The sequence below is a fragment of the Haliotis asinina genome, chromosome 13 (assembly GCF_037392515.1).
Source record: "Haliotis asinina isolate JCU_RB_2024 chromosome 13, JCU_Hal_asi_v2, whole genome shotgun sequence".
NCBI lineage: Eukaryota > Metazoa > Mollusca > Gastropoda > Lepetellida > Haliotidae > Haliotis > Haliotis asinina.
This window is the reverse complement of record NC_090292.1, coordinates 18,105,961-18,130,980: the sequence shown is the minus strand read 5'-3', so window position 1 is coordinate 18,130,980 and position 25,020 is coordinate 18,105,961. Positions and strand designations below refer to the sequence as shown.

Sequence of the window (25,020 nt, the reverse complement as noted above, 5' to 3'; positions counted from 1 at the left end):
CAGGACTTATCTCCGAAAGGGTTAATTACTCAAGTCCCCAAAGATGTGACGAATCTCTATGCTCACCCCTCTCAGAGGAACCCTAAGCCGTCTTTCGTGAGTGTTTAATAACCAAGTCATTGATTTATTCCACAATCTAATGAAAAACCCTCCATTTTTCAACCTCCTCCTGTAAGGATTAAAGCTTCCTCTGTGCCTCCTAGGGAGAAGAGCATGCCACAAAACGTTTATAAACATGATACATGCTTTCATTTTTTCGTCTGTCCTTACAGGCAACTTGGGTTTCTTTCTAACTGATGGGAAAGGGCAAAGGACCGTCTCATGGGCCGCTGTGGAGAGGTTGAGCTGGATGAAATGTCTCATCAATACTGAGGGTAAATTTAAAGAGATTGAGAGCAGTAGGCAAGCAGCAGTTTGAAAATCATGGAAAGATTGATGAGAGCAGCATCAGAGAGAGGTCAGCACTAGTTGGTTTGTAGAAGGTGACCCATTAATAAAAGTGGCACTTCTAGCATCTACGGGTTTCCCGGGGACCAAGATAAAGTGACAAAGTAGGTTTATGGTGGGTCTGATGAAAAGCAGCGAATCTGGCGAGATTATTTCAGACATGGTGTGCAAAAATCTGACGGAAATAGAAGACGGGCTGACAGGGTATGTTCAATACGTTACTTCCTGAAAAGTGTGTTTTGCTAGAGATGCTATTCGAAAACGTCTGTTGTTTTGCGTCAGACAATATGACAACCTGTAAATAATCAGTGAAAAGATGTTGATATTAAAAAGTAAATACATTTGCATTTTAAAAGTGCATCTGAGTGAGTGAGTGAGTGAGCAAGTGCGAGGGTGAGTGCATGTATGCGTGAGTGAGAGTGTAAGTGAATTTACTGCCGTTTTGAACAATATTCCAGTCAAGATACAGAGTGATGGCTTAATGTCATCCACCGCAGAAGCGAGTGAGCGAGCGAGCGAGTGAGTGAGTGAGAATGCAAGTGAATTTGCTGTCATTTTAAACAATATTCCAGAAAAAATATGGCTTGATTTCTCAAAGTGATCAAAACACACAATCACAGGTTTCTGGATGCATAGCAGACGCAACTCAGCAAACAGCAAACAGCCGCACCTTAGACGGCTAAACTACCCTTGGTGTGTTCCATTAATGACTTTTCATTATCCAAAAGCTGACTGGAAACACTTCAGTCATTTAGCCAATCAATAAATCATCTGATACTATGAGTGAGTGAGTGAGTGAGTGAGTGAGTGAGTGAGTGAGTGAGTGAGTGAGTGAGTGAGTGAGTGAGTGAGTCATCGACCAAATCACCAAGCTCAACCACTCAATCCAAAAAATACCACAATCCTCCAAAAGTAAGTATCCAATAGCTTGAGACTAAGCACAGTGTCTGGAGACCAATTCTAAACCACATTCTTACACACATTCATCTGAGGCCAATGAAATTGCCTGGAGACTATTTTGACCCTGAGTCACAACAATCCTTCAAATTACATGTTCACTAGCCGAGTAGCATAGCGGATTCTTACAAAAGTTTGCACATTGGTTTTTAGTTTCATACTTCAATGCAACGAAATAAATACAAAGTCAATCCTTACAATTAAATTCAGCAACAAATACTATACCCTGTTAACAATATTTTCTTTAAACATAATCAAATTCATCAAAACAGATATCTTTGTTACCACCGATTAACATTTTCGGTGTAAGAATTCGGTAATGGCGTGACATGACTCAGGTGACTCATTTACATAAAATGACACGCCTACCAAACCATTAGCCAATCAGCACAGAGCACCCCCCAAACAGCTGTCAATCAACCAAGTTAACATCGGTCGGCAAATCAGAGTGGAACAACTCAACGTGACGCGTCCCAGTATCGGCAAAGTTTCAAGTTCAAATGTTTGAATTACTACCTGCAAACTGAAAGAGACAGTTTGAAAAGTGTGAAATGGAAATTAAGCCCGATGATATGAAGTTAGTGGAACTGAGATTGTAGTATTTGCTTAAGTAGAAAGAGGCTGTGATGTGACTGGGATTGCGATGCCATGAACTGATGTTCCAACGTGCGCATGCTCTTGTCGAGGCGTTGCAACATTATTAACGTTCACGGATAATCTTGAGTTGTTTGTTTATGTTAACCACAATGTATCACTTCAATGTTTACTCAAAGTTCATTAAGGTACCCGAGTGCAAGGGAATTCCCTCGCTGTGTAAAGGTATTCCCCGACATTCCTCAGGTCCGAAAGTAGCCCGGTTCGGTGGGCGTGGCTTATTTTTTCAGATTCATTGGGAAATGAAATCAAAAGAAATGTTCCCAGTTAACCAATCAGATTGCCAGAATCTTAATGAACATAATAAAAATTTAATTATTGGTACTTTAAAATATTACAAGGCAAGATGTTCATGAATAAACTACACCCAAACACCTTTTTATCTATCAGAAATTTCTGAAGGCCTATTCTACCCCAGGATCTTCGCGGGTCATCTATCAGAAATTTCTGAAGGCCTATTCTACCCCAGGATCTTCGCGGGTCATCTATCAGAAATTTCTGAAGGCCTATTCTACCCCAGGATCTTCGCGGGTCATCTATCAGAAATTGCCAACCGATCATCATTTGCTAAGAAAATGCAAAAATATATCTTTCACAAAATTGTTGTATCAAACAGGCAGGAATCACACATCATGAAAAACCCTGTCTGGAGGTGCCTGTATCACTGGGACAGCCCATCAAGATAAAGTGTTGCAGCTTCACACGACTTCTCTATCCAGCCTCAAGGCAGATTCTAGACACTGCTATACCACATCAACAAAGTACAGATGATATACAATTTATACAAACTATACACCAGGGATCAAGTTTAGTGAGTTCTTTTTACGCCTCACTCAGCAATATTCCAGCTATAGGCGGCAGTCTGTAAATAATCAAGACTGTACCAGACAACCCAGTGATCAAAAGCATGAGCATTAAACTGCACAACTAGGAACCGATGGCATGAGCCAACCAAGTCAGCGAGTCTGACCACCCGATCCCGCTAGTCACCATCTTACGACAAGCATAGTTGCCTTTTATGGCAAAAATGGGTTGTTGAAGGCCTATTCTACCCCAGGACCTTCACTGGTCAAATATTCTTTTGAATATTTAGATGTTTCTATTACGACATTAACCCCAAAATAGACTTGCACCTGTTGCAAGTTAGCCCAATAACTATGTAGCACTTTGTAATATTGGGTTTCACAAGAGCAAGTAACAAAGCATTAAATCAGCCTTACATACAATGTCTATGAATGGAGAATGTTTCGGCACTTTTAGCAATGTCCAAGCATTATCACAGCGGGGCTTCACACATTGTACCCATGTGGGGCATCGAACCTGCATCTTCAGTGTGATAAATGGATGCTTTCACCATTAGGCTACCCTGATACCCGTCTTTGAATGGAGAAAGCCATTCTCTACACCTGAACTCATCCACACCTGAACTCATCCACAAACTCGAAGACACATCACAACCACTACACAGTACTGGTCTCAAGCCAGCATAGCACAGACGTGGGACATTTTAACCAATTACTTCCTCCCAAACTCCTCGTAGATAGGCTTTACACCCTCGCTAATGACTCCTCCTCCACCGACAATCAGGACTTATCTCCGAAAGGGTTAATTACTCAAGTCCCCAAAGATGTGACGAATCTCTATGCTCACCCCTCTCAGAGGAACCCTAAGCCGTCTTTCGTGAGTGTTTAATAACCAAGTCATTGATTTATTCCACAATCTCCTGAAAAACCCTCCATTTTTCAACCTCCTCCTGTAAGGATTAAAGCTTCCTCTGTGCCTCCTAGGGAGAAGAGCGTGCCACATAACGTTTATAAACGTGATACATGCTTTCATTTTTTCGTCTGTCCTTACAGGCAACTTGGGTTTCTTTCTAACTGATGGGAAAGGGCAAAGGACCGTCTCATGGGCCGCTGTGGAGAGGTTGAGCTGGATGAAATGTCTCATCAATACTGAGGGTAAATTTAAAGAGATTGAGAGCAGTAGGCAAGCAGCAGTTTGAAAATCATGGAAAGATTGATGAGAGCAGCATCAGAGAGAGGTCAGCACTAGTTGGTTTGTAGAAGGTGACCCATTAATAAAAGTGGCACTTCTAGCATCTACGGGTTTCCCGGGGACCAAGATAAAGTGACAAAGTAGGTTTATGGTGGGTCTGATGAAAAGCAGCGAATCCGGCGAGATTATTTCAGACATGGTGTGCAAAAATCTGACGGAAATAGAAGACAGGCTGACAGGGTATGTTCAATACGTTACTTCCTGAAAAGTGTGTTTTGCTAGAGATGCTATTCGAAAACGTCTGGTGTTTTGCGTCAGACAATATGACAACCTGTAAATAATCAGTGAAAAGATGTTAATATTAAAAAGTAAATTCATTTGCATTTTAGAAGTGCATCTGAGTGAGTGAGTGAGTGAGTGAGCAAGTGCGAGGGTGAGTGCATGTATGCCTGAGTGAGAGTGTAAGTGAATTTACTGCCGTTTTGAACAATACTCCAGTCAAGATACAGAGTGATGGCTTAATGTCATCCACCGCAGAAGCGAGTGAGCGAGCGAGTGAGTGAGTGAGTGAGTGAGAATGCAAGTGAATTTGCTGCCATTTTAAACAATATTCCAGAAAAAATATGGCTTGATTTCTCAAAGTGATCAAAACACACAATCACAGGTTTCTGGATGCATAGCAGACGCAACTCAGCACAGCAAACAGCCGCACCTTAGACGGCTAAACTACCCTTGGTGTGTTCCATTAATGACTTTTCATTATCCAAAAGCTGACTGGAAACACTTCAGTCATTTAGCCAATCAATAAATCATCTGATACTATGAGTGAGTGAGTGAGTGAGTGAGTGAGTGAGTGAGTGAGTGAGTGAGTGAGTGAGTGAGTGAGTGAGTGAGTGAGTGAGTGAGTGAGTGAGTGAGTGAGTGAGTGAGTGAGTGAGTGAGTGAGTGAGTGAGTCATCGACCAAATCACCAAGCTCAACCACTCAATCCAAAAAATACCACAATCCTCCAAAAGTAAGTATCCAATAGCTTGAGACTAAGCACAGTGTCTGGAGACCAATTCTAAACCACATTCTTACACACATTCATCTGAGGCCAATGAAATTGCCTGGAGACTATTTTGACCCTGAGTCACAACAATCCTTCAAATTACATGTTCACTAGCCGAGTTTAAGGACTTTACTAAGATGTACATAATAAGCAGAAAATGTCATCAATATCCCCTGCGATGGCAAAATACTCTTCATGAATATGTCAGCTACTGCCTGTTTTAGAAGAAAGTGTCCCCATGAATTGCTAAATATATCGGTTTAGAATTAAGGATTGACTGTGTATTTCTTTCGTTGCATTAAAGTATGAAACTAAAAACCTTACAAAGGTTTGCACATTGGTTTTTAGTTTCATACTTCAATGCAACGAAATAAATACAAAGTCAATCCTTATAATTAAATTCAGCAACAAATACTATACCCTGTTAACAATATTTTCTTTAAACATAATCAAATTCATCGAAACAGATATCTTTGTTACCACCGATTAACATTTTCGGTGTAAGAATTCGGTAATGGCGTGACATGACTCAGCTGACTCATTTACATAAAATGACACGCCTACCAAACCATTAGCCAATCAGCACAGAGCACCCCCCAAACAGCTGTCAATCAACCAAGCTAACATCGGTCGGCGAATCAGAGTGGAACAACTCAACGTGACGCGTCCCGGTATCGGCAAAGTTTCAAGTTCAAACGTTTGAATTACTACCTGCGAACTGAAAGAGACAGTTTGAAAAGTGTGAAATGGAAATTAAGCCCGATGATATGAAGTTAGTGGAACTGAGATTGTAGTATTTGCTTAAGTAGAAAGAGGCTGTGATGTGACTGGGATTGCGATGCCATGAACTGATGTTCCAACGTGCGCATGCTCTTGTCGAGGCGTTGCAACGTTATTAACGTTCACGGATAATCTTGAGTTGTTTGTTTATGTTAACCACAATGTATCACTTCAATGTTTACTCAAAGTTCATTAAGGTACCCGAGTGCAAGGGAATTCCCTCGCTGTGTAAAGGTATTCCCCGACATTCCTCAGGTCCGAAAGTAGCCCGGTTCGGTGGGCGTGGCTTATTTTTTCAGATTCATTGGGAAATGAAATCAAAAGAAATGTTCCCAGTTAACCAATCAGATTGCCAGAATCTTAATGAACATAATAAAAATTTAATTATTGGTACTTTAAAATATTACAAGGCAAGATGTTCATGAATAAACTACACCCAAACACCTTTTTATCTATCAGAAATTTCTGAAGGCCTATTCTACCCCAGGATCTTCGCGGGTCATCTATCAGAAATTTCTGAAGGCCTATTCTACCCCAGGATCTTCGCGGGTCATCTATCAGAAATTGCTAACCGATCATCATTTGCCAAGAAAATGCAAAAATATATCTTATTCAGAAACGCAAAAAAACTCAAAAGGCACTAGTACACCACCAAACCTATCCATGTGCCAAGTCTGGTGAAGAAATATTCAACACTTTTAAGAGTTCTGCTCCAGAAAAGGACACTACGACAATATCATTCAAAGTCAAACCTGTTGCCATGGAAACACAACTGTATCGTAGATGCTTTGTCTTATATCTAGAGCATCACTAAGAATAGGAAGTTTATTGTAAATGGCGTGCAAGCATGTGAAGCCAAACTCCCATGTTGTGATGTGAAACTATCAATCTCCTCTTTGAGTCACTCTGACACAGCCAGATCAGAGGGTTTGAAATTAATGTATCGCTGTGTTGCTCAAACATGTAACTTTATATCCTTGGACTGTGCTGACATTGACTGACCTAGGTCAATTTCTTCAGAATGCAACACATGCTCTATTCGTTCAAGGAACACATTTTAAACAGGCAAACAATCAATACCAGCGTGAAAATTTACTTTAGCAAATTTTTGAGAACATTTATATAGAGGATACTAAATAACCTTCCGTGTAATACCATTTATATTAAATGAGTTAATGATTTGGTATCAAATGAGTGAAAGCAAATATAATACCAAATCTTTAACAAGTTTAAAGAAAAAGGTATTTCACGGATGCGAGTGTTAGTATTCTGTTTATTATTCGCCAACATAAATGACAGAAACTGCAGCGAAATTAAGGACTCTCTGCTCTCTGCAAGTCAAGCAACGTCTATTAAAATTGGGACAGCAGCATTAGCATAGTGACGTCACAACTTTGAACCACTGTGATGACATATGTCAAGCGGTGTCACACTAGTGTAATACTGCCGTTAAAATATTACACTGCAGTATCTTCCACGCGCAAGGAGTGAACAAAGATACCTATTGTGTATCTTTCACACTGAGTCAGCAGACCCTGCCTCATTTCATACAATATAAATCCCATGGGTTCAAACTGTTTCTAGAAAAGCACGTCACACTCTCAGAAAATAATTTGTCCTCATTAATTTTCCATTTGCCATGATTTTTTTTACATAATCATGATGATGTAATTATGAAAAAAATAAATCAAAATGGTATTTGATGTTAATGTTTACTGGACTATTTATAAAGTAGTGATAAATAGCATGGAAAGAACTCTGATAAATCATTATTGTGAAAAATACTTCATTTCTGGTTTATTATCATTGTGAAAAATACTTCATTTCATTCTCGTATTGGGTCAAATTTTAACAGTGACATTTTGACCAGTTATGAAATGAAATCTAAGTTTATTGGCAGTTTGAAACCATAAGTTGATATCATCTAGTAGCCCACGGACAAGTAAGGAACAATTATCTGACAGCCCAAAATGAAAACTGATTCAGTAGTCTGTGCCTGGGGCACTGGGCAATGGGATTTTTGAAACCCTGAATGTATATTTGTTTTCACCTGGATTTGTATTCCTTTGATATGAATTTAAAACCCATAGGAAGTACAGGGAACCGATACAAATAAAGAGATCTGTTAGCGAAAGTTAGAGAGTAGTGAAAACAGCATGAACTCTAATACAGCGTAAGCTGTCTAAACCGGCACTCATCGGGGCTGAAGAAATTGTCTGCTTGCGACAGCGTGCTGGATTGTAGAGCTAGTGATAAAAGTACTAGCCGCGGGTGGAACTGAGACCATATGCTGGTGTTGACAACTTGCCGGATTGGACAGATGTCGGTTTCGACAGCTTCCATTCTAGTATATACAACAGCGATTCAAAATCACTTCTTATTTAAATAAAGCTTTACAGAGGCTTTCATCAAAAGTGATCTCTGTGTATACCACTACTCTCACCCTCATATGGACAACATGTCCAAATGAAAACATGCCAGTTCGAGTCAATTTCATAAATACGTGTACTTACTTTCCCTGGTTGCTTAGAAACCAGCATGTAGTACGTGAGAATATTCCAGGAGAGAAAGACACCGATGACAACAGTCACCAGGTGTGTACGTTTCAGCCGCATCCTCGAAGTCCCACGGTCCGGCCATGCACATCAATTGGAGGTCAAGGCCATCTGAAAAACAGAGGTCGCATATTATCGTATCTTGACCTTTATTGATCGTTGCTTTAATTACAGGGGATAGTGACAGTCTAGTGACCAAACAGTTTGTTTCTCCTTAAATTGTTTCATTTGAAGTCATTTTCCTAGTTGATGCATAGTTATCATGGAATAAAAACAAGCTGAAGTAGTTTCAATCTTTAAGGAACTGACTAGATAACTTGAAACCCAGATCAAGTTTGTTCAAGAGGTAACAGGGGAGATAACTCTAAATGAAAGTATAAAAATTAGGTACTTTCTATATTTTGCACTGGGCCTTTATCAGTGGAAGGCATTGATAGTAACATATCAATACACTGTAGAAACAAAAAACAGTTACTATCAATCTTTTAATTGCTATCGGATAGTTTAATGCATCACTACTGCCCCACTTTACATCAATTTTAGAACTATTCCAGCTTGTTCACATTAGACACTGGCTTCTCACACTGAACATTACGAGAGGAACTGAACCGACATTGTTGCCAAGACAAACAAACACACTATCCATGAGGCTAGCCTAGCACTTGAAAACTTACTTAGTAAGGTCATCGACATTTGGGTAGCATTCCACAAGACGTCCTTAGCACTAAGATGATCTTGGCTACCATGTTTAACAAACTCCTGACAATCATAGCGCTCACCAGGCATCCCTTTGTAGAAGGAGTCTGCTATGTCTATGCTATGTAAGATACTAAGTGCTAAACACCAAATGCTAAATGTTAATCCACAAATACATTTAGCATCAGTGGAAGGCGGTTTCTAGCTACTGATGTTATGCATCACTGGCCAACTACAGAAAAATTTGGTCAGTCATGTAACATTGTGCTATTTTTTTCTTTTTTCTTTTTCTTTTTTTCGTGACAAACGACTGGTGGAACAGCACCTTCCATATTTTAACAAGTAGGGAACTGTGATGAGTTTGTGTGAAGTACAGGTCAGCACTGTTCCTTTAGCTATTTGTCACCCCTCAATGTTAAGAGTGAAAATAGACAATGTTACATCATGGTTTGTCATACAACTATATTGTGATCCATCATGCCAGATTTCAGATCCTGTTGGATACAGAGGTTTTAGGATCAATTCTTAATTATTTTTTGTATCCCTATATCGAGTTATTTAATCATTCATTATTCTTGTCTGAACCAAAACAGACTGTACATGGCTGCTGCTGCAGTAACTAGTAACTGTTTGATTGAACACAATCTGATGGCTGCCCTGATTGGCCCATGGCAGTAGTCTGTAAATAATCGAGTCTGGATCCGACAATCCAGTGATCAACAGCATGAGCACAGATTGCACAATTGGGAACCGATAACATGTGTCAATCAAGTCTGCGAGTCTGACAACCTGATCCCGTTAATTGCCTCTTTCGCCTTTTATGGCAAGCATGGGTTGCTGAAGGCCTATTGAACCCCCGAACCCTCACAGTTCCCAAAACACTTGAGAGTGAACATGGTCTGTATATGTAAAACCATCAGTGAGTAAGTGAGTTTAGTTTTCTGCCGCACTCCGCAATATTCCAGCTATATGGCGGCGGTCTATAAATAATCGAGTCTGGACCAGACAATCCAGTGACCAACAACAAGAGCATCGATCTGTGCAATGGGGAACCGATGACATGTGTCAACTAAGTCAGTGAGCCTGACCACCCGATCCCGTTAGCCGCCTCTTACGACAAGCATAGTCGCCTTTTATGCCAAGCATGGGTTGCTGTAAAACCATGAGACACTGTGTGCCTGCAATGAGTTTTGTGGTCCACTGAAGGCATCAAGACTGAAGACCAAACTGGCAACTGTATCAATGGTAAATATACTTATTAAAAGAACTGAAATAAACAGTGGATACTAAACGGTCTGCCGTGTAATACCATTTTTATTAAACGGCTTAATGATTTGGTATCAAACAAACAAAAGTGAGTTTGATGCTAAATATTTCACAAGTTTATTAAATAAAAAGGGTATTTAATGGAAGCAAGTTTTAAATAAAAAGGGTATTTAATGGAAGCAAGTTTTTAAAGTATTACTCTCCCTCATACATTACTAAGAAACTGTGGTGAAATTGCCTACAGTGTTATTAGTCTCCTACATAGATTACTAGGAAACTGTGGTGAAATTGTTGACAGTGTTATTACTCTCCCACATAGATTACTAGGAAACTGTGGTGAAATTGCCGACAGTGTTATTACTCTCCCACATAGATTACTAGGAAACTCTGGTGAAATTGCAGACAGTGTTATTACTGGACACTAGTCAAGGTAGAGGTAATAGCATTGTGACTTCATAACTGTAACCGTCATACATCTAGCAGTATTTTGCTAATGTCATATTGACATATATTACACGGCTCAGTCATATAACACATTTCTTCATGTGTTCAGGTTGCCGCATGTGAGAAGCTCACCATCTAAAACTGTGTGCCACAGGAGATACTGATTGTGTGAAATGAAAAGATTTCTCTCAGATGTTGTTTTGACAGTAGCTTTTGTACAGTGCCCTCATGTTATCAGTTACATGAGATCACAATGCTTTGACATCATTAATTACATGAGATCACAATGCTTTGACATCATCCAGTACATGAGATCACAATGCTTTGACATCATCCAGTACATGAGATCACAATGCTTTGACATCATCCAGTACATGAGATCACAATGCTTTGACATCATCCATTACATGAGATCACAATGCTTTGACATCATCCATTACATGAGATCACAATGCTTTGACATCATCCATTACATGAGATCACAATGATTTGACATCATTAATTACATGAGATCACAATGCTTTGACATCATTAATTACATGAGATCACAATGCTTTGACATCATCCATTATATGAGATCACAATGTCATTATATGACATCATCAATTACATGACTGAGGTGGGGTGATATTGAGTTTTTAATGTCACACTTGACAATATTTCCCTCATATGATGATGTGCATGTGTGTGTATGTCTGGCTGCTTGTACTAGCCGAGACAAGCTGGTTTTATACAGCTAGCTCACTGAGTTACTATGCCACATTATGCATGAATACCTCACTCAGACACATTATACTGGCTCTGTGTCGACCAGTCCATGCTGTGCCTATACATGACTTACAATGCCATAACATTAAAAATCTGATGACATCACAATGCTAATGATGTCATAAACTTGATGATGTCACAATGCTATGACACTGCTTCACTAGAAGTTAAATGGCAGTGCCATGTTCAGAGATGTACATTTTCCACTGAAAACCAATGAAGAGTGATTTCTACTGATAAATAGAATCTCATCTTCAAATATATCAAAACTTGTTGAAACAAGTAAAACTATTCTCAGCCAGCCTCAACTTGTGGCAAATATCAGCAGACACTTGGGTGAGATTATCTATACTTCACGAAATTCCTCCAGTCTACTAACTGAAGTATTAAGTTAAGACTGAATAACTGAAAGGTTACAATGTTATCACCAATCAGGTCAACTAAAGTGACAAACCTCCCCATGGTCCATCACCAAGTTCTTCATATGGGCACATAGCCCGACACAAACCATCTTCCTCTGACCCACAATTCCCTCCAGGATTCCCCGTTACATGACGAGCATTCTGAGACTCGACATCCCAGCATGTAATGATCAGTATGGAAACTCCGATCTCGACTTCATTTCAGACCAATGGCCAGAGCAGCATCGTGAACAGGTCTGCACCCTCAGGGATTCAACCTCTGGTCGAACGCGGAAGCAGCAATAAATTATTCAATGCTGCTCAACATTTGACGCACGCCGGCCAACAGCTTAAATAAACCTGGAATGAGTAAGTAAAGTGAAAGGCACAGGCGCTATGCATCCCGAAATTGATAACTTCATTAGTCCCGTAGAAATGTCGTGCCACGTGTGCCTGTTCATACTTCCTGCCGAGCCAGTTGACGAGTTTCGTGATGGGATGGCGCAACAAGTGCAGTTAGTATTGATTCCTCATCAGGATGCGACAAGAAGATGCTTCCAGCGCATGACAAAAAGCCAAATAATCCCTAACTCAATTTGGGCCGTATTCTTTGCCCATTACACGGGACACCAATGGGACCAAGGCATATATCCTTCCATCCAACTTCTCTACCTCAAAATAGTTAAATTACAAGCTAAAGGATTTTTATGTCGTTGAGTTGACTACTGCATTAATTTGCTACAATTCAAAGCCAGGGAAATGGCTGTGAAATATGTTTACGACAATGATTCAAGAATGTGGCAATAAGACTGCAATAAAGACGAGTCCCTGCATAGCAGGCCAAATTCAAAGGATTACTCCCAACTTCCGAGTTGTCATCTTCTGGTTAGACTTTTGCTGTGATCTCTCTGGCAGTTTAGCCCTGACTATAGTTAACTGCACTTAACTCATGCTCTTGGGTTTGGTTCTCAGCAATCTGCTCCTAAATCCTGCTTTAACCCTCATGTAATAATTTTTTAACCTTGATTTCATATGTTGTACATAGCTCACAGCTATTACTTAGTTCCTTTTTTCTTTTATTTGTTTTCATTTCTAGGTGAAAACCTTGCTCTCTCTTTGTAACTGCTTATTACCTCTCAGATCTGGCTATTTAAGCTTTCACTCTTCAGTTGTCAAATCTTGCGCACTGTACACTCATTACATGGACATTCAAACAATTGTACAGTGAAGCAGTTGTTTAGTCAAGCAATAGTACACACAAGCTACGGCTACCTAATGCCATGAAACACCCATGGTAAACAATAGTGACTGTACACAATCAAGCTACTGGGCACTCATGCTATGGAACACTCTGACAATTGACACTCAAGTCATTGTACACCCAAGTTAAGCTTCATGTTAAGCTACAGATTTAGAATTGCTTGTGATGATTCTGAATCATACCAGCACTCTCAGTGTGTCACCAACGACCTTGAACATTCACAACTTTTCAGTAAGTTTAGTTTTTACGCAGCTTTGGACAATATTCCAGCAACATCAAGTGAGTGAGTGAGTGAGTTTAGTTTTACATCGCACTCAGCAATATTCCAGCTATATGGCGACGGTCTGTAAATAATCGAGTCTGGACCAGACAATCCAGTGATCAACAACATGAGCATCGATCTGCACAATGGGGAACCGATGACATGTGTCAACCAAGTCAGCTAGTCTGACCACCCGATCCCGTTAGTCGCCTCTTACGACAAGCATGGTCACCTTTTATGGCAAGCATGGGTTGCTGAAGGCCTATTCTACCCCGAGACCTTCATGGGTCCCAGCAACATCAAGACTGTGGACACCAGAAATGTGCCCATGAGGGGGATCAAACCCAGGACTTCATCATGATGAGCTAACGCTCTAACCACACCACCCTTGCCTAGACACAGCATTCACAACATACAAAACAAACAATCTCCATGAAAGTCTTGCAAGAGAAACAAAAAACTGAGAAGAAACATACCGATTTTCTGTCAGAGAGATCACATTGCATTCGATCTTTGAATCAATTACACCAGCATCAGTGAAAGCGTAGGATCAACATTGTCATGATCGCATCAGCACAACAACACCAAACACACTCAGTACACTCAGAGTCCCTCTACGCTGCAGTCACAATGTTTATGAAACACAAACCAGGATTCATGACATCAGTTTGTCAATTTTGGCCCATTCAGCCTACTTCTCATGATCTCCAAGGGAGTCAATCGTCCAGGATGGCTGACTCTTGAATCTCATAATCAAGGCCAAATAGAGGCTGTGTTGATTCAAACCATGGTATTCGTGACAACTACAGACAGATCAGACTGCTTGAAATCACTAATGGTTAAGTTGGAAAAATTCAAGATGGTGGCCTTCCCATTTCAGAATCATGTTTTCCACGTCATGCTTCCACTCATGAGGCAAATACGAGAACTAGGGGAGCTAAGGGGATAAACATGGAGACCAGGTTAGCGTAATTGATTCTGTAACGTTTGACACCAGGGAATGGCTCGTCTCTGTTAACCAGCAGACATCGGCATGAACTAGGACTGTTAACCTTTCACTCAAGTCGTTTACAGATGGTTTATTTCCCTGATTTCTGCTCCATTCATCATTCATTACAGGGATTGGCCATTGATGATTTTTTAATGCAATTTCATCTTTAACGCTCAATGTTCATGAGAGGCCATAAAACTGCCAATGTTTTGCTTTAAACATTTCCAGAACATTCCGTCATTCACTGATTCATGCTCTGTTCACCCATGGGATTCCTGGATAAAATATTTTGCCTGTTTTCCTGCTTGTTGTACAAAGCAAACGAGTATCATATATCCATGAACCTTAGTGAGTGAGTCAGTCAGTGAGCGTGTGACTTTAGTTTTACGCCGCACTCAACTATATTCTAGCTATATGGCGGTGGTCTGTAAATAATTAAGTCTGGATCAGATAATCCAGTGATCAACAACAAGAGTATCGATCTGCGCAATGGGGAACCGATGACGTGTCAACCAAGTCAGTGAGTTTCAGACCACCCAATCTCGTTAGTCGCCTCTTACAACAAGCATAGTCACCTTTAATGGCAAGCATGGGTTGCTGAAGGCCTATTCTACCCCAGAACTTCACGTGTGAGGAACCTCAGTGCCTCTCTGAACTTCAGCTGATTTTGATGTTGCATAACAGGATGACAGGGTGTGATAAGGATAACAGATATGCACAGGAAATTTCCAGTTATGCAATGAAAAATAATTGTTGCATGCCAATTATGCAAATAAGATATTAGATACACTTTAAGTTTAAAACGTATGCGTTCTGTATAAATGTATAAAAATTGCTTGCATAATTTAAAAAGCTATTGATTTCTATCAAGTTATACTATCGGTATAGAATGAGAGATTTTTTATGAAATCATTTCCTTCATATTTGAGTTGGTTTTGATTCGGTACAACCCAGTGGAGTACATACCCGCTTAGTAAACTTACTTAATGACATATACTTATAGTATTCCCAGAAATTATTGAGAATCATGTTGCGTCATGTAACTCATTACGTTTATTAACTTCTGGCGTTTTACTTACATAAACATGTTAAAACATCACCCTTTTACACTCTCAGTCTTGTTTTGGTACTTTGTTAGACCTCCTCGCTCAGCAGTGCATGCCTGAATACGCCTAGGCACACTACCCATCAAAGTTTGTAGGTAATCATGTGACAGGGTATCCCAATATTGGACAACCTCGGCCTTCATATCTTCAATATTTCTCAGTCCCTTTTGGTTTATTCTGTCCTTCATGACTCCCCACACATTCTCAATTAGGTTTAGGTCTGGGCTGTAACTGGGCCAGTCTAAAACTTGAACATTTTCGCCCGACAACCGCTGTTTTGTGTAGCGCGCAGTGTGTTTTGGGTCATTATCATGCTGGAAAATCCAATCATCTTCATACAATGTTTGTGCTGTCGGAAGAAGGTGACCATTTAGAATGTCAACGTATCTTTCTTTTGTCAAGTTTCCCATGAAAACACACAATGGCGTCACTCCGCGAGCCGATATGCCACCCCGCATGTGAAACTTCGGGCTATGTTTTGGTCGCTGGTAGATAGGTTTGACAGTATCTTTGGTCCACATTTTCACACAATTAGGGAAAAGCCAAACAGAACTTTCATCCGAAAAGAGAACATTATCCCAATCTTGATTTTCATGAGCCCGACACCAGTTTAAACGTTTTTCCTTTTGTGCATCTTTCATCAACGGCGAGGGAATTCCACGTTTTTTCACCCAATTAAGTCTCTGTAATTCCTGCCTAACTGTTTCATTGCATACCTGAGGACTTCCTCTGCTAATCATTTCATTTCTGATGTTCTCAACACTTTTCAATTTGCCCCTACTCACAATCTGCCCAAGTCTTCGGCGATCCACAACACTGAATTTCCTAGGCCGACCTGCCCCTACTTTGTGCTCTATCCCGGTTCCTGTTTGAATATTCTTCAAAGTTCTGTATACTGTAGACAGAGGAATACCATGTCTACAAGCTAACACTTTAGCATCAGGCTCACCCCTTTCAAAATCAACTAGAATGAGCTTTCTTTTCTCTCTTGCTGTAAATTCTGCCATGTCAACACAGGAAGCCGTCTGCTCAGACAAGGGAGATAACTCTTGACGTAATGAGCTGCCTTCTGAGCCTTCAAGAGTTGTTTCCCTTATTTAGTATGCTTAGTGCATAGTGAAAGCCCTTTTTCCAATCTTAGCATCATTAGAAAAAAAACAGATTTTCTCAATAATTTCTGGGAACACTGTAGCTGAGTAAAATCACTTAAAGGTCACATGCAACACAAAACACAACTTTGCAGATTCTGAAACCTTTCACTATGCACTTACTGAAACAAATCATCAAAATTGCCAATACAACCTACAAAATTAAAAAGAAACATGCAATGAAAAAAAGCATGCAAAATCAGAGTTGAAACGATTCACTACTTTTCCCCTGGGGGTAAAAAGTGATTCCAACTGCACTCATTATGTATGCACAGTGTATAGGTTCATGGAGCTTGAAACAATATGCCTGCCATAAGTATGAGCTTGTGAGCAGTAGCCTAATCTTGGTTGTGTACACAAACAAGTAAATAATCTACTCGTTACATAAAAAAAACATGTTGATTGTGTTAAGCAGACTCTGTCACAGAGAAAGCTCAATGTCCGGTTGATTGACACCTATATGTCTGCCTGCCTGTCTTCTAATGCCAATATGCAATGCACAACTTCAATCACTGACCACATCCAATTTGAAATTAACACCTATCGGGCTTATAAGCCATAAACAAAGACTGAGCTAAGCATATCAGCAAAGGAATCAGTGGCCAATGAAAAGGCTTCATTACACATGAGTGCACATCCCCCGGCTCTGACTGGGTTCGGTATCATGGCTACTACATTTCGAGGGGGGTAATCAACGGTACAAAATATTGCACTTTTGATGTGCGATTATACGCTTATAATTTTGTTTATTTGTTTTTTCTTAATCAGAAATGAATGTTATATATGATGAATAAGTGATAACTGTGTTTTAATTATGTTTGACATTCGACATTCATAATACCCACTCTAAAATACACATTTTAGTCTTTGTGCAAAGAAATTTTATGTTCGCTAGACATGTTGACATGCCATGTCATGAAAAACAAAGATCATGTTTTTACCTTCCTTTCATGTAAAATACTTTAATTTCTTGGTTAATGTCACACCTAGGAAGGTCACAAACATTACCTGCTACCACGCTAAACGGTGAACTCTCTGTCAACAACCTGTATCATTAACTATCTATGACATCATGATGCATGAACATGATGAAATGCACAGAGTTCGAAAACCATTCGATTAGCTGTTTTTTAGTACACCTTGTACACATTTATTTCACCAACTTGCACTGCTTTATTTAAACTATTTCATACATTGGATTGTTTGGACATCCAAGTTAAATATCATTAACCATTGTTATAGCAGTTTTACACTTGTCAGAGAGGTGTTACTCTGAGTTCAAGAAATCATGTTGAGAGGCAGACGTCATTTTGTTCACATGTCATGTAGTAAGTAGCAAGCTCACAAGCTGATCGATCTTCAAAATAAAGTTAAATGATAACTACATTTAACATGGTGGTAAGTTAAATAAGTTGTATGCTTCTCTCGAGGGTCTACAACATTTTGTAGCAGTGTCAACCCCAACTTACCAGCTTCGATAACACTACTACAAAAGGCATACATCAGACCATATTACCCTCGAGAGAAGCAAGTAAGTTGAAATAATTTATAGCGTCATGCTTTCAGGAACCGTTTGTCAACATGATCTATATCAATACAATAACACAACTTAAACTTGAGTATGTCAAAGTATGTCTAATAGACTCCACATATGGGAAAATAGTTCAGATTTTTCAAACTTACACAGTCAAAAAAGAAGTCATTCTTACTTGGATTGTTTGTCTAATCACAAGGTGTCTTGGATCAGAGAGCCACTATCATTACAAATGTTGTTTTTCTAGCAAATTCTTGTGACAAAACATTCATCCCCAAAACAAGCTTAAAAAGAATAATACCAGTTAAATCCCTTGGAGATCAACAAAGCCAACATATTTCTTTTCAAAGAATCAGACTTTTGAAGTCTCTTAAATGCGATTATCAATATTGCTTCATCTAAATTAATTAAAGTCAAAAGTCTTGGGCCTGGCATGATTGTTTCATTTGTTAAAATAATTTACCAGTTGCCATAGTTACAGACCGACCGACTGGTGCCAACAACAAAGAAACAGAAAAACTTTACCATTGGCGCCAACGATAATGATGGATCTGAGATATAAAAACATCCAGCTTCAAAGACAAGCAACTGTCTGTATAAAAATATAAAAAAATGCAAGACCCCAATATTGTTAAAAAAATGGTCTCTCCTGAAAAGAGGATATATTTTACTCTGAAAATTCTAAAACCCCTGCCCTTTAATAGAAAATCAAGCTATGATGTTTATCAGCTCATTAAACAATATTGCACATGTATAAATATGGTTTAAAATACAAAGCACAATGAGCTTAGTCACCTTTTATGGCAAGCATGGGTTGCTGAAGGCCTATTCTACCCCGGGGCCTTCACGGGTGATTTTACAAGGAATATTTTGTGCCACACATGGCTGCCTGCCTGACAGAGTATACACAATGGCAATTACACAACAATCAATTCTTAACAGTGCATGAGTGAGTTAAGTAAGTTTTACACTGCACACAGCAGTATACCAACCATATTCCAGCCCTTTGTCAGGTGTCTTCTGGAGGCACCCACACCCCACACCCCTACCCCCTACCATCCACCCCTCCCTACCCTACCGTAGTCATTTCAAGCCTTTCAACTTAGCAAATAACTTGACACTGCATCCGTTTGACAAGGGTTTACCTGGACTTGGGTTCCATTCCATAAAAACACTGGATCACTACAACTGTCAAATGCTTTATATCGTACATCACAGGGTGATATCTTGCACCTAGTACGAGAACATGTCAGTAAATATTCCTTCATTGGAGCTAAGCATCTCATAGCTGAAACAGTTAATATAATTAATGTCAAATACTGACAGAGGAAACTGTGTACGGTGGAAGTTGTCTAAACGGGCTCTCATTGGGACTGAAGAAATAATCCAGTTTAGACAAAGTGCCAGATTGTAGAGCTGAAGATAAATGTACAAGTCATGAATGGGACTCAGATTATATTCCGATGTTGACACCTTCCCAAATTGGACAGATGCCGGTTTTGACAGATTCCATTGTACCACAGAAAGCAGGACCAATGTCGAGGTCAAGGCTTCAATGTGAAAACAGTTTTACAGTATTGCAAAGTTACTATTCTTCAGAATTTAGAAGTAGGTTTAAAGAATCCCAGTCATGAATAGTTGTCTTTTCTTCCTAATGTACAAAGAACAGTTTGTTTAGAAACCTGGGAAATGTTTAGTGGTTGTAAGATACTGTTGAGGCAGGATGTATACTCTTAAAAAAAAGCAGGGGATATTCACTTTTTTCTTTTTATGATTAAAAATATTTCGGTGATTTATCGGAGTCAATCAATGTGGATATGATATTATTGAATGTTTAAATGAGAGTGCATCACCATTTGCACTTAGCTATTGGAATGTTACTTGAAGTCACTTTTGAAAGGTGACTGGTGTATGGCATGTAATTTGCATGTATATTTTCATTTTAAAACAAGTGACTAGAAACAAACACTAACAAGTGTGTGATGCAAGATGACTGTCAAAATTGGTGTTCAAAGTGATTTCTCGACCTTCTTGAAAAAACGTCAAAATCGAGAATGGGAACCCATGCACATGCATGGGGCTACTGCGTTGTGCACGTGCATATCGTGCATATCATGCGTTGTGGTTAGGGGTGGTAGTAGAGGAAAATGGTGGTGCGTCCTTGAAACATTTGTTAATATTTACACTTCCTATCCAAATTGCAAGTTCATTATCCCCTACCTTTTGTTAAGAGTATATATATGAAGCTGGACACGTGATGTCGAAAATGTGATACAGAACGCGGTCTTTTTAACAGGGAAGGAAGGGCTCCGTTTCCATCGAGGAAGGATCACTAGAAGAGCTGAAGTGTCCTACAATGTCATGACCTAGAATAACAACAGGTCCGAAAGAGCAGTTTATCATCCAACAGGCAACGTTAGTGTCAGCCACTGCCTGCTGCATGGATGGGAAGTGAACCTGTGACATGCCACAGACATTATGGAAGACAGCAATGCTTCCTAATTACATCTCAGAATAATTAATCGCAACACAGTAAATGAGTGAAGTAGCTGTAAGTGACATCTGATTATGTGAGTAGAGGGAGCAAACATGAAGATTGGGAAGGGATGTGAATAGGAGGGACGTGAAGACTGGGACATGGGACATGAACAGAGGGGAGGCACATGAAAGTTGGGATGGAACATGGATGGGGGAATAGAAGCAAAGACTGGGACATGGGACGTGAATAGAAGGGAGACACATGAAAGTTGGGATGGAACATGGATGAGGGAATAGAAGCAAAGACTGGGACATGGGACGTGAATAGAGGGGAGGCACATGAAAGTTGGGATGGAACATGGATGGGGGAATAGAAGCAAAGACTGGGACATGGGACGTGAATAGAAGGGAGACACATGAAAGTTGGGATGGAACATGGATGGGGGAATAGAAGCAAAGACTGGGACATGGGACGTGAATAGAGGGGAGGCAAATGAAAGTTGGGACAGGATGTGAAGATTGGGACGGGACGTGAATAGCAGGAGTGGGGAGTAAATATTGGGAAGGGACATGAGGATTGGGATGAGAAGAAAGGATTGGGAATGGGAGAAAGGATTGGGACAGGAAGTAAGGATTGGGACGGGAAGTATGGATTGGGATGAGAAGAAAGGATTGGGACGGAAAGGATGGATTGGGACAAGAAGAAAGGATTGGGACAAGAAGAAATGATTGGGACAGGAAGTAAGGATTGGGACGGGAAGTAAGGATTGGGACAGGAAGTATGGATTGGGACAAGAAGAAAGGATTGGGACAAGAAGAAATGATTGGGACAGGAAGTAAGGATTGGGACAAGAAGAAAGGATTGGGATGGGAAGTAAGGATTGGGACCGTACGTATGGATTGGGACGAGAAGAAAGGATTGGGACGAGAAGAAAGGATTGGAATGGGAAATAAGGACTGGGACAAGAAGAAAGGATTGGGACGAGAAGTATGGATTGGGACAAGAAGAAAGGATTGGTACGGGAAGAAAGGATTGGGATGGGAAGTATGGATTGAGACAAGGAGAAAGGATTGGGACGGTAAGTATGGATTGGGACGAGAAGAAAGTATTGGGACGAGAAGAAAGGATTGGGATGGAAAGAATGGATTGGGATGGGAAGAAAGGAATGGGACGAGAAGAAAGGATTGGGACGGGAAGAAAGGATTGGGATGGGAAGTATGGATTGAGACAAGAAGAAAGGATTGGGACGAGAAGAAAGGATTGGGACAAGAAGAAAGGATTAGGACGGGAAGTATGGACTGAAATAGAATGGGCATGGATGGAACAGCGGACACGAACATGGTAACAAATAAATCAGAGTGACCACAATTCTAAACCACGGAAACACTGCTCATGCTGTCAACCATTTGCTTGCCCGCTTATGTCAAAGACTGCCATGATTAGTGACTGAACACTTTTAAGTCCATGTTTTATCCACATTGATACCCTTTTTGAATTTTAAAAAGTAGGCTGAACCAAGCAAGAAAATCAGCTTCGTTTCCAGCTGCTGGATACATGTGTGATACAACTAACTGAAATCAAACCCCTTCTCATTGTCACTCACTTGTTCACAGTGGTAACACATCTGAGCTCATCACAGAATCTCAGCCAGACTTCAAAACCAGCTACCCCATCGCTGCCAACTTTATCCTCCCACACTGACGCCGCCGCCTCAACAAACCCAGTTTACATGAGGAGCAGCACTGGTGGAGCTCAAACAAATTACACCCATTGATCAGTAATGGCAGCTCATCTCGAAGCCGCTCATCCGACCAGTTTCTACACTCCAACGTGACAGTGGTCGTAGGAATGAATTAATAGATGGTTGGTAGAAATTGCAAAACCAACAGCAAACTGATTAGGGGAAGCAATTAGAAGAAAAGCTAAGAGGGTTGAGTCAAACTGTGAGCATTTACACCGACCATGCCGAACCCCTTTGTAGGTGGATTTCCATTTTTGTCAATTCTGTAAAAGCACAAACTCACAGATGATTTCTGGTGAATTCGTTCACCTTTTTCTGTGAGAGAGAAACATTTTTGTTCATCTGTACTTGGAAACCCCATTATCCCAAACTATGGCATCTTCAATTTTTTGAGTGTGTTATGTTCATATCAACTTGGAGAGTGTGAAAACTAATTCAGCCTCTTGTTTCACTCTTGAGCTCAAGGTGTGATGGAGAAAGATGGTATCTTTAACTCTGAAATGATTCCCTAATGTAATACTTTATAGGGGAATCAGTCTTCTCATATGTCGAACGTGGAGAGGTGTCTTAGTGCAGTGGTGGAAATAACCCTGACGTCCACAGGCCAGTGATTGTCTTTTTCTGCTGTCAGGCAAGCAAATTTGTAAATGAAGCTGTACTGGTTTCCAGTTGACTTTCCAATGTTAATTACGTTGCTTATCTAAAACAAATTAACAAAAAATCTGCCAGTTAGTGGGAAAACTATGAGAGCAAGTGATTTTACATCTTTCACTGCACCGGAGCAGACTTTTAAAGTGATTCCCACCCCTATAGTGTTTAAGGCAGTCTCACATCGTGCTCATCACACTGAAGGCCCATATTCATTTCTCCAAATGGATACAATGTGACTCTGGAACAGACAATCCTGTGATTGACACCATGACCGACACAACTAGGATACAATGTCATGACCACCCGTGTGGTGGCACTGACTAAAGGAATTCTTACAAGGATCGTCACACGGAATGTATCACATTTAACATATAACTGTTTCATCCTTGCTCAAGTGAGTGAGTGAGTATGATTTTACGACACTTTTAGCAATATTCCAGCAATATCACGGTAGGGGACACCAGAACATGGGCTTCACATATTGTTCCCATGTAGGGAATTGAACATGGGTCTTTGGCGAGATGAGGTCAAGTCTTAACATACATATGATCAACAAGATATTAGTTTCCATTATTGATTCTAATACCACAATTCCAGAGACTTGAAAAGGCCACTGGAGCACAAAAAAGAGCTGCAATGAATATAATGTCACAATAATTTTGAATTATTCCACAGCTTTTGACTGGGGAGTCTGAGAGTGATAGATGCCATTAGCGCCAATGGTGTCCACAGCAGAACCTCATTGTTGTTATTGTGCCCACACTTGGACCATAACTTTAAACACCACTTTCTTTTGTACTTAATATGTAATTAACAGATACTACCAACTACTAGTAAAGAAATATTTTCAACTGACTGAATAACTTATAACCACCCAAACAAGCCTATTTGTCAACTTTTCAATTACTGTGAATATGAATAAGATTTGCAAAAGCAAAGAAACATATATCTCCCCAAATCTCACCATATCAACTTATATCTCACCTTCACCTCACCATACTAGCCTATATCTCACTAACATCACACCATGTCAACTTAGATCTCACCTACATCTCACCATGTCAACTTACATCTCACCTACATCTCAACATGTCAACTTAGATCTCACCTACATCTCAACATGTCAACTTAGATCTCACCTACATCTCACCATGTCAACTTAGATCTCACCTACATCTCACCATGTCAACTTGGATCTCACCTACATCTCACCATGTCAACTTAGATCTCACCTACATCTCACCATGTCAACTTACATCTCACCTACATCTCACCATGTCAACTTAGATCTCACCTACATCTCACCATCTCACCTACATCTCACCATGTCAACTCATCCATCACACACATCTCACTCTCTCAACTAAAATCTCATCCACATCTCACCACATCAGTTCATACCTCACCCACATCTCACCATATCAGCTTAGATCTCACCATGTCAGCTTATATCTCACCCACATCTCACAATGTCAGCTTCCATCTCAACCTCATCTCACTGTATCAGTTTCAGCCAATACAACTGTCAACCCAAAGTGCACGTCATCAGATGATCCTATCTCAGGAATGTCTGCACAATTTCACGCCAGGACAGGCTTTCCTTTTCCAGGCCATGGACGCATCCAAGACTTGATATGACCATCTACCTAATGACAAGCCAGCTATTAAATGCTCATGATTCGGACACTAGGGAAAGTTATGTGTCTGGGAATGGACATTTCAATTTCACACCCTGACTCCAGTGATGAAGGCTTGAACCTGGCATGGACAAAGTGAAATGAGGTGAAAAGTGGAATACAGTCTCGTTCAAGATTACCGCACTCAGAAATTTTCT

At 40.2% G+C, this 25,020-nt stretch overlaps 1 protein-coding gene across 1 annotated transcript in view; it reads right to left on the bottom strand.

Annotated features, from left to right (window-relative positions):
* LOC137259956 (alpha-1,3-mannosyl-glycoprotein 2-beta-N-acetylglucosaminyltransferase-like) overlaps positions 1 to 25,020 on the bottom strand; it is a 57,943-nt gene that overhangs the window by 14,557 nt on the left and 18,366 nt on the right. Inside the window, exon 2 of the mRNA XM_067797615.1 lies at positions 8,397 to 8,549. Within this exon, the coding sequence (XP_067653716.1) occupies positions 8,397 to 8,498 (102 nt within the window). The 5' untranslated portion in view covers positions 8,499 to 8,549. The remainder of the gene's footprint in view (positions 1 to 8,396; positions 8,550 to 25,020) is intronic.